Consider the following 11200-nt stretch of genomic DNA (forward strand, 5'->3'; position numbering starts at 1 on the left):
ACTTCCCACATTCGTAGGGCTTTTCCCCACTGTGGATCCTCTGGTGTTTGATCAGATCAGATCTCCGCCTGAAGCTTTTCCCACATTCCCCACACTTGTGGGGCTTCTCTCTGCCCTCAGGCTTCTCCCCCAGCTCCGAGCTCCGGCTGCATCTCCGGGCCTTTTCCTCCTCCTCCATCTGGCCACGCCTTGGCAATGACAAATCCTGCTTTGGGGGAAAAACAAGGGCTCAGCGCCTTGCCCTGGGGGTTCCTCCTGCCCACCTCCAGCTCTGCAACTCTCCCAGGGGTTTGTGTCCATAAAAACCCCAAACCTCCACCATTCACCTCAAAACCCTCACAGCATTTCCCCCTCTCTGCTCTTTGCACTTTGGCCTCCTCAGGCTCTCCCTTCCCTGCACTCACGGGGCTCCCGTGGCTCCCGGGCTTCCCTATTTTCCAGGGTCCCGCTTAGGGATGATCCGGGGGCTTTGGGGGTCTCAGGGGTCCCTTCTCCCCTCATTCTCTGCTCCGTGCTTCCAGGGATCCCAGGCTTCCCCCTTAGCCACGCTCCCCCCTCTCCAGCCTGCCGGGGCTCCCCCAGCTCCGCCATCGCCCCTCTCCGCTCACCCCACTCCGGGGCTCCCGCCCTTCCCCTCCACCGCTCTCCCGGCCGGACCCCATGCCCCATGTCCCCCTCCCACCCCGACACCGGGCCATGCCCACCTGCAGCCCCCAAAATGAAGCATGAAAAGGAGGCTGCGTTTTACAGCCCCATGGCAAATGCCCCAAGGCCTCTCCCTCTGTGCATCCATAAAGTCACTTTTACATGACTCTCCTGTCTCCTGCGGGCATTCTCCAATCCGAGCTCGCGGCGCTGATGACTCTCCAGTTCCCAGGCAGACCCGCAGCGCCCAGCGCTCCCCACCCCAACCCCACCTGCGCCCCCCCCTCGCCCCCAGCGCTTCCCGCCAGGCCAATTTGGGGAGGGGGCGCGTGGGGGGCGCCCAGGCCTGGTCCGGAGCCCAGCGCTGCCCCAGCCCGACCTGCCCCGGCTCCATCCCGGCTCCTCCCGCGGGATGCGACGGCGTGGGGAAAAGGGGGGAAAGGGTGGGCGCTGGGCTTGGCGGGAGGAGGAGAAGGGATGGAGGAGGAGGAGGAGGGATGAGGAAGGAGCGGGAGAAAGGCCGGAGATCCGAGCAGGAGGAGGCGGGAGGAGGAAGGAGGAGGAGCTGCGGAAGGAGAAGGAGCGAGGAAGAGGAGGAACAGGAAGAGGTTGGAGAGAGGAAGAGGAGGAGCAGCAGAAGAAGCGCGGAGCTCTTTGTCGCGGCCCCGGGAGCATCGGCGCCCCGCATGGCGCAGGTGAGGGGGAGGAGGAAGTCGCCCCAAATGTGTCGGGGGTCCCCGAGCGGCGTTTTTTCTGGGCGGGTGTTTGGAGCTCGCAGCTTCCGGGATTGAGCCCCAAATCTCGTGAAGGGTCGCTGGGAGGGTTTGATTGTGCGGGGGGAATGTTTGGATGTGGTGGAAGGCCAAAGCTGAGGCGCCAGTGGGCCTTTGGGAGATATTTTGGGGGCTGCAGGTGGCCATGGCCCGGTGTCGGGGTGGGAGGGGGACATGGGGCATGGGGTCCCCCCGGGAGAGCGGTGGAGGGGAAGGGCGGGAGCCCCGGAGTGGGGTGAGCGGAGAGGGGCGATGGCGGAGCTGGGGGAGCCCCGGCAGGCTGGAGAGGGGGGAGCGTGGCTAAGGGGGAAGCCTGGGATCCCTGGAAGCGCGGAGCAGAGAATGAGGGGAGAAGGGACCCCTGGGAGCCCCAAAGCCCCCGGATCATCCCTAAGCGGGACCCTGGAAAATAGGGAAGCCCGGGAGGCACGGGAGCCCCATGAGTGCAGGGAAGGGAGAGCCTGAGGAGGCCAAAGTGCAAAGAGCAGAGAGGGGGAAATCCTGTTAGGGTTTTGAGGTGAATGGTGGTGGTTTGGGGTTTTTATGGACACAAACCCCTGGGAGAGTTGCAGAGCTGGAGCTGGGCAGGAGGAACCCCCAGGGCAAGGCGCTGAGCCCTTGTTTTTGCCCCAAAGCAGGATTTGTCATTGCCAAGGCGTGGCCGGATGGAGGAGGAGGACAAGGCCCGGAGATGCAGCCGGAGCTCGGAGCTGGGGGAGAAGCCTGAGGGCAGAGAGAAGCCCCACAAGTGTGGGGAATGTGGGAAAAGCTTCAGGTGGAGATCTGATCTTATCCGGCACCAGAGGATCCACAGTGGGGAAAAGCCCTATGAGTGTGGGGAGTGTGGGAAGAGCTTCACCCAGATGTCTAACCTGATGCAGCACCAGAGGATCCACACTGGGGAAAAGCCCTACGATTGCGAAGAATGTGGGAGGAGCTTCAGCAACAGCTCCTCGCTGATCAAGCACAAGAAAATCCACACTGGGGAAAAGCCCTATGGTTGTGGGAATTGTGGGAAGAGCTTCAGCCGGATGTCACACTTGATCACACACCAGATGATCCACACTGGGGAAAAGCCCTATGAGTGTGGGAAGTGTGGGAAGAGCTTCAGCCGGATGTCCATCCTGATGCAGCACCAGGTGACCCACACTGGGGAAAAGCCCTACGATTGCACAGAATGTGCGAAGAGCTTCAGCCACAGCTCCGCCCTGATCAAGCACCAGAGGATCCACACTGGGGAAAAGCCCTATGAATGTGGGAAGTGTGGGAAAAGCTTCAGGCACAGATCTTACCTGCTGCAGCACCAGGTGATCCACACTGGGGAAAAGCCCTATGATTGCCAGGAATGTGGGAAGAGCTTCAGGAGCAACTCCAACCTGATGCAGCACAAACGGATCCACACTGGGGAGAGGCCCTATGAGTGTCCCACGTGTGGGAAGAGGTTTCAGACCAGCTCCGATCTCCTCGTCCATGAGCGCATTCACACCCAGGAGAGGCCCTTCCGCTGCCCTGACTGTGGGAAGGGCTTCAAGCGAAACTCCAACCTCATCACCCACCGGCGCATCCACACTGGGGAAAAGCCCTATGAGTGTCCCGAGTGTGGGAAGAGCTTCTCCAGGAGCTCTCACTTGACTCAGCACCAACGGAGGCACCAGTGAGGGAAGCCCTGCGAGTGTCCCGAGTGCAGGAAGAGCTTCATTGCTGCTCCAACTCCATCCCCAGTGGGAAGATCTGCAGTGGATGATCCCCAGTGACCCCAGCTGTGCAGAGCCCTGGTGATCCGTGCTGCTGCTGATCCGTTTGGCAAAGACACCTGGCTGGTGGCTCCACACCCTCCTGGCTCCCCGTGGGCACCTGGATGAAGGCAGGGCCAGGAATGTCCATGGGAATTCCTGGGGACATCAGAAATCCCCTGGGGAGAGCGGATTTGTTGACTTTCCACCCCAGAAAATCTCACCTTTTGTGTTCAGTTATATCATCTCTTGGCATGAGGCAACACTGGATGGCCTTGGAGGTCTTTTGCAACCTCAGGGATTCCATGATTCTGATTTTCTCTCACCCAGTGGCATCTTTCACAGCCAAATGGTTCTGAATTGGGGCAAAGAGCAGGATTTTGGGGTGGAAACGTCCAAAAATGTTCTTCCCTTCCACCCAACCACATGGATCCTCAGTGGGCACAGACATGTAAATCCTTTTCTTTTGGGCTTGGTCTTGTTTTCATTTCGGCCTTTCTAAACACCTGAATTTGGGGTAAAAATGAAGATATTGAGGTGAGACATGCATCGGACACTGGGGACACAGCCATGGTGGGACGTTGGGGACACAGACAGGGAGGGGAAAGGCAGGCAGAGCTTTCCCCGTCCAAAACTGCACCCAAAAATCTCCAAATTCAGGAATTTCTCCCAGAAGAAAGCTGTCAGGAGCTTCCTGAATGGAGGGAAAGGGGCGATGGGACATTTAAAAGAGTTGAATTGGGTTTGACACCCCTGGTATTGGGTTTGGTCCTCCTGGAACTGGATTGGATTGCCTGGGAATTGGGCTGGATTGACCTGGAATTTGGTTTGATCCACCTGGAACTGGATTTGGTTTACCTGGAATGGGGTTGACTCGACCTGGAATTGGGTTTGACCCCCCTGGAATTTGTTTTGACTCACCTGGAGCTGGGTTGGATCAATCTGGAATTCAGTTTGATTTACCTGGAATTGGGTTGGATTTACATTGGATTTACCCATAAAGATTTTGTTGTTTGGGCTGATTATACTCGGGCTGTGCTCCAAAAACAAAAGGAAACACTGGTAATTCTGGCTCTGGGCTTGGCAGGTCCCAGGGATCTTTTGAATTATTCACTTCTGAGAGCCAAAATCTTTCCCAAGGTGTTCCACCACAATTCCCAGTGGCTCAGGGAGGAGTCACTGCCAATTTTGCTGAACAGATCAGTGATGTGAGCCAAGGATGGCCCAGCTGCTAGTGAGGAGTCACAGCCATGGAGCTGCTAAATCAGGATCCCAAAATTCACTGTGGGACAGAGCCTGAGCTCTGTGGGACACACGTGGGACAGAAGGGTTTGGGACACCAGAGGAGCCACTGACTGAGCTCAGTCCTGTTGTACAGTGGGACAGGAAATCACCTTTGAAATTCAAAATCCTGCTGTGCTTCTGTTGGGCTCTAAAATCAGAAACACTCCAGACAATCAGAAGAAGTTTATTCTAGCCCAGCTATGTTTAAAGGCAAGCCTGACTGAGAACCCAGACTGGAAACAACACAGAAAGAAGTAACTTGTTTTTGTCAACAGAAGATGCATTGCAGGATTTGCACTGACCACCCTGAATGAGGTTATTTAATCTAATGCTCTGCTCTGCCATGAGTTGTTTCAGCACAGAAGGACTAAATGGTTGCTTTAACATGGACATTGCAACTGAGGGACAGAAAAGTAAAGATCTGCAGGGATTGTAAGTGTGGTTTGCCTTAGTGCACTCTGAGCAGAGAGAGCTTTGTTATCAGCAGAGTTCATGTTGATCTAAGACTACAGGAAGAGCAAAACCAGCTGAAGTTTCCGTTCTGCACTGCAGAGCACAGCAGAGAACCAAACAGGATGAAAATAATGAAATTACTTGGCTCCCAGGGCCAAAAACAGCCGCAGAGAGGAGGAGCACACATTTTTGTTTCACAGATCACTCTGCCAGTTATTAAACCACCATTCCACATGGTGCCAGAGATTGTCAGTGAACTGTGAAAAGTGTTAAATTCCAGACAGGTTCTGAGACAGGGATTTGCTCCAAAATGAAGAAGGAATAACTTTGTATCTGCAATTGGATACATTTTTTAAAAATTGGTTTCGGGTATATTGTAATCGACATGGGGCAGGTTTGGAGTGATGTTAGATACATTGTAATTGAAGATGGTTATATTGTAATTGAACTTGGATACACTGTAATTGCAACATCTGTCTGCTCTGGGTGTGTCATCATCCCACGGCAGAGTCCCTGTGACACTTTGGGCTGGGACTGCTCCAAAAAGACACAGAATCACACAAAAAGCGGAGACTTGATCAAGAACAGACAATAGGAACTTTCAGTTCCCCTAAAGGTGCTGGATAGAGCTTAAAGATTAGCGAGCAGAGAGATAAAAGGGGATAAAGGTGTGCAAACAGGATGCTAAACATAGATGAAATCAGGGCAGGAACAGAGAAAGAGAATTACAGTGAGGTTGGGCAAGTCATGCAACGAGAAGCAATTTCGAGGAAAGCTGAGCTTTCCTCCAAACATCAGTGAGTGCAATCACCAGAAACTCCTTTAGATGGCCCTCCAGGACCACAAAAGGACTCTGAGCAGGAGGTGGATGGATGGAAAGGAGCACGAGGAAAGGTTTATGAATTAGCCAGGAAGTGTTTAGTAATGAATATGTGTGATCCGGGTGGAACAAATACCCCATTCGGAAGTTTTACCCCACACACTAGATTAAAGAAGAGATCCTCGGGGTTTGTTCAGCACTGATAAAGAAAAAACGGCTGCTTTCAAATGCTTCAAATTAGAAGCATTGCTAGAAAGCTCATTTTCTGGCTGATTTTGGTATCATGGTCACAGAGAGGAATCCCTGTCCTGCTCCAGCCTGGGGTCTCTCCCAGGGGACACAACCCCTCAGAAAAGGCTGCTCAGGCGGGGATCCCCACAGGCCCAAAAATCCCGAGGTTCTGCGGGGGCTTCCCACGGCCTCTCTCACGCATCTCCTGCTCCACCCTCTGGGCTCCTGCCGGGGCTGCAGGGAGCTCTCTGCTCCATCCCGGACTCACCCACAGCGGTTCCCTGGCCTCCTGCCCGGCCCGGCACTTTCCGGAGCCATTGCGAACAGACATTTGGAAGGAAGATCCGCGGAGCGCCGCTTCCCTCAGGGAAACTCCGCCTACCGCGCAAAGCCCGACCCTCGCTCCCAGTGGCTGATTTTCCCGCCATAAACCCGACGCTAGATCTCATTGGCTGATTCGCCGATTAGAAAGCCCGCCCTAGCTTCCATTGGCTGATTCTGCCGCCACTCCTCGTTCTCGAACTCTGATTGGTCAGAGGGGCTCTGAGGGACGATCTCCCTCAGCCCCACATCGCTTTGATTTCCCCCAAAAAGCCAAAATCTCCCCAAACCCCTTGGGCTGAGCGGAGGAACGGACAGCGTTTGGGCAGAAAACTCCCAAATCGTTGTTCCCCAGGCTGGGAAGGACAAACGGAACCCAACTGATTTGGGAGCTCCAGCAGCTCCTCTCTGCCGGCCCAGCTGAAGGCCTCGCTGGCTGCTGGAGGCTGCACGGGCAGACTGGGAGCACTGGGAGCACTGGGAAGAGGCTCTGGCTCGGCTGAAGCCCCCGGGGCAGGGGCAGCAGGGCAAGGGACAGGGCTGCAGGTGCTGAGGGGACACGAGGGACAGCACGGCCTTGATTAGCATTTCTTACAAAAGTAATAAAGTAATGAAGGAAATAACAACAACAACATTTACACTATAAATACTGATGGAGGTCGCACAAGGACCTCTCAGCGAATGCTCTGAGTTGGAAGGGACCCACAAGGACGCAGTCCAACCCTTAAGGGAATGGCCCCTGTGGGGTCAAATCATGACTTTGGTATTATCAGAACCTTACCCCAGCCAAGGTCATAAGGCAGCAAAGGTTTCACAGCTGAATCCACAGGGACATACAAATATATATGTACCTGGTTAGTAAACATACAGAGTGCAAGAGAAACATGACTTTTGTGAAGCTTTCAGAATTACAAAAGAACCCCCAGGCTCAGCCCAGGCAGCCACACATCTGTTTTCTCATCATCTCCTCTTCCTGCAGGTTCATCTCCTGCAGAACAGGCAGTGATGAAACCCTGAGGATCAGTGCAAGGCAGACACTGCAGCTGAGGAAGGAAATCCCCATGCTGGGGGGATGAGGTGAAGCTGAGACTGCCCAGCACAGAAAATATCCTTCCTCCATTCCCCATTAGAGGTGGGTTTGGGCTCTGCTGCAGATACACTGCATCTCATTTGAACAGATTGCACTCCAGAGATAATTCTCAGCCAGGTGCACACACCCTGCATTGCCCAGCACAGGAACCCTGCAGGGAGGAGCAGAGACATTGCTGGAACCTCAGGGGAACACATTGTGCCCCTGTGCCCCCAGGCTCTGCCTGTGCCCCCAAGGCTCTGCCTGTGCCCCCCAGGCCCTGCCTGTGCCCCCCAGGGCCCTGCCTGTGCCCCCCCGGGCCCTGCCTGTGCCCCCAGGCTCTGCCTGTGCCCCCAAGGCTCTGCCTGTGCCCCCGGGCCCTGCCTGTGCCCCCCAGGCCATGCCTGTGCCCCCAAGGCTCTGCCTGTGCCCCCAAAGCTCTGCCTGTGCCCCCAGGCCATGCCCGTGCCCCCAGGACTCAGGAGGAGTTGAAGCTGCTGCCATCCACCCACTGCAGCCCGAGCCAGTAATCAACATTCCTGCTGAGGCGGAACAGGAACTCCTGGCAAGGAGAGAGGAGCAAACAATGGACTCCTAGCCCAGGAGCACCCCAGGGTCCCCTTGGCCTTCCCAAAGCCCCCAAACCCCTCACTCACCATTTCCTTGTCAGTGAGCACAGCCAGGGAAGCCTCGAGCTCGGAGCACCGAGCCTTAGCCTGATCCCAGGAGAGACGATGCCTCGAGAGGAAGTAGCAGATCCCGTTGTACCCAACCCAGCCATGGGGACAGGCCAGCAGCACCCGAGCTGCAGGGTTAACTGGAGTAACTGGAGTCTCTCTGTGTATTCTCCCTGCAGAGGGAAATGGAGAAGAATGTCTGAGGATTCTCCCCTCAGGCAGCAGTGAGCCAGCAGTGCCCCGAGGGGTTGGGCTGAGGCTGCTGCTCCTCCCTTACCTGACACAGCAGCCAAGGACACCCCCAGAGCCACAACCAGGGCTAGGAGCACAACCAGCACCACGATAAACTTGAGGTGGGATCTGATCCTCTGGCCTGGAGCTGGAAAGAGCAGTTCGTCGTGAGGATGGAGCTGTCCTGAGCAGGCTCAGCCCTCACATCTCCCACCCGACGCCCAGGGAACAGAGGAGGGACCCTCAGCCTGTGTGCCACTCACTGAGCTGGCAGCAGGAGAGACAAGGGATGGGGACACAGCCAGGAACAAGGGATACAGACAGTGACAGGGGACACAGACAGGGACAGGGGACAGAGCAAAGGACAAGGGACACAGACAGGGACAGCGGACAGAGCAAGGGACAAGGGACACAGACAGGGACAGGGGACAGATACGGCTGAACTGCCCAGGCCCAGGCATTTCAGTCCCAGCAGAGCACCACGTCTCTTCCAGAGCCCTGGACACAGCCACACCCTGCCAGCCCTGTGCTCCTGGACTGACACTGTCCCCTTCCTGGAGGCCACCCGTGAGAATTCTTTTGAGTTCATTCCTGGTTGAAGTGCTGTGGACTTCCAGCAGATCCTTCACACTCCAGTCACACGGGGTCGTGTGTCCCCCCAGCCCTGCTGTCACTCTGACCCCGCCCGGCTGCTCCCAGTGCTCCCAGTAAAGCTTCCCAGTTGGCTCCGGTCGCGTTTCTTGGGGGGCACTGGGGAGGGAGTTGAGGGGACCCCGCGGTGGGGCTGTGACTGGGGGGCAGACCTGACCCTGGGATGGATCGGGAATGGGGACCCCCGTGTGTCCCCCAGTGTCACCCCGCTCTGGGGGCCTTGGGAGGCAGCTGAACCCCGACACGGCACACAGCGAACCCCAAAAAAGGCGCTGAGACCCCCTGAGCCCCCCAGAACCTCCAAACCCCCTAGAAAAACAGCCCCGAAAAATAGCCCCGCGAAAATGAGCCAATGGGAGAAGGCGCTGAGCGATTCTGATCCAATCCGAGCTCGCGGCGCTGATGACTCTCCAGTTCCCAGGCAGACCCGCAGCGCCCAGCGCTCCCCACCCCAACCCCACCTGCGCCCCCCCCTCGCCCCCAGCGCTTCCCGCCAGCCCAATTTGGGGAGGGGGCGCCTGGGGGGCGCCCAGGCCTGGCCCGGAGCCCAGCGCTGCCCCAGCCCGACCTGCCCCGGCTCCATCCCGGCTCCTCCCGCGGCATGCGACGGCGTGGGGAAAAGGGGGGGAAAGGGTGGGCGCTGGGCTTGGGGGGAGGAGGAGAAGGGATGGAGGAGGAGGAGGAGGGATGAGGAAGGAGCGAGAGAAAGGCCGGAGATCCGAGCAGGAGGAGGAAGGAGGAGGAGCCGCGGGAGGAGGAAGGAGGAGAGAGGAAGAGGCGGAACAGGAAGAGGTTGGAGAGAGGAAGAGGTGGAGCAGCAGAAGCCGCGCGCAGCTCTTTGTCTGTCGCGGCCCCGGGAGCATCGGCGCCCCGCACGCCGCAGGTGAGGGGGAGGAGGAAGTCGCCCCAAATGTCTCGGGGGTCCCCGAGCGGCGTTTTTTCTGGGCGGGTGTTTGGAGCTCGCAGCTTCCGGGATTGAGCCCCAAATCTCGTTCAGGGTCGCTGGGAGGGTTTGATTGTGCGGGGGGAACGTTTGGATGTGGCGGAAGGGCAAAGCGGAGGCGCCAGTGGGGCTTTGGGGGATATTTTGGGGGCTGCAGGTGGGCACGGCCCGGTGTCGGGGTGGGAGGGGGACATGGGGCATGGGGTCCGGCCGGGAGAGCGGTGGAGGGGAAGGGCGGGAGCCCCGGAGTGGGGTGAGCGGAGAGGGGCGATGGCGGAGCTGGGGGAGCCCCGGCAGGCTGGAGAGGGGGGAGCGTGGCTAAGGGGGAAGCCTGGGATCCCTGGAAGCGCGGAGCAGAGAATGAGGGGAGAAGGGACCCCTGGGACCCCCAAAGCCCCCGGATCATCCCTAAGCGGGACCCTGGAAAATAGGGAAGCCCGGGAGGCACGGGAGCCCCATGAGTGCAGGGAAGGGAGACCCTGAGGAGGCCAAAGTGAAAAGAGCAGAGAGAAGGAAACGCTGTGAGGGTTTTGAGGTGAATGGTGGTGGTTTGGAGTTTTTATGGACACAAACCCCTGGGAGAGTTGCAGAGCTGGAGCTGGGCAGGAGGAACCCCCAGGGCAAGGCGCTGAGCCCTTGTTTTTCCCCCAAAGCAGGATTTGTCATTGCCAAGGCGTGGCCGGATGGAGGAGGAGGAAAAGGCCCGGAGATGCAGCCGGAGCTCGGAGCTGGGGGAGAAGCCTGAGGGCAGAGAGAAGCCCCACAAGTGTGGGGAATGTGGGAAAAGCTTCATGCGGAGATCTGATCTGATCAAGCACCAGAGGATCCACACTGGGGAAAAGCCCTATGAGTGTGGGGAATGTGGGAAAAGCTTCAGCCGGATGTCCAACCTGATCAAACACCAGATGATCCACACTGGGGAAAAGCCCTTCGATTGTGGGAAGTGTGGGAAGAGCTTCAGCCGGATGTGCACCCTGATGCAGCACCAGGTGATCCACACTGGGGAAAAGCCCTACGATTGTGCAGAATGTGGGAAGGGCTTCAGTCGCAGCTCCCACCTGATCCGGCACAAGAAGATCCACACCGGGGAGAGGCCCTATGAGTGTGGGAAGTGTGGGAAGAGGTTTCAGAGGAGCTCCCATCTCCTCCTCCATGAGCGCATTCACACCCAGGAGAGGCCCTTCCGCTGCCCTGACTGTGGGAAGGGCTTCAAGCAAAACTCCCACCTCATCAGGCACCGACGCATCCACACTGGGGAAAAGCCCTACGAGTGTGGGGAGTGTAGGAAGAGCTTCAGCCTTATATCCACCCTTATGAAACACCAGATGATCCACACTGGAGAAAAGCCCTATGAGTGTGAGAAGTGTGG

The 11200-nt window shown here is 57.4% G+C and overlaps 1 protein-coding gene across 1 annotated transcript; it reads left to right on the plus strand.

Moving 5' to 3' along the window:
* Positions 1-1199: 1199 nt before the first annotated feature.
* Positions 1200-11195, plus strand: LOC146421432 (uncharacterized; the record flags this gene model as incomplete). Its single annotated transcript, XM_085047145.1, has 3 exons — positions 1200-1340; positions 2057-3072; positions 10583-11195. Coding segments are annotated over exons 1-3 (1638 nt in total), but the record flags the coding sequence as incomplete, so codon positions are not given.
* Positions 11196-11200: the final 5 nt, after the last annotated feature.

Source organism: Lichenostomus cassidix, unplaced genomic scaffold, assembly GCF_008360975.1.
Source record: "Lichenostomus cassidix isolate B80296 unplaced genomic scaffold, HeHo_3.0 HiC_scaffold_33, whole genome shotgun sequence".
Taxonomy (NCBI): Eukaryota; Metazoa; Chordata; class Aves; order Passeriformes; family Meliphagidae; genus Lichenostomus; species Lichenostomus cassidix.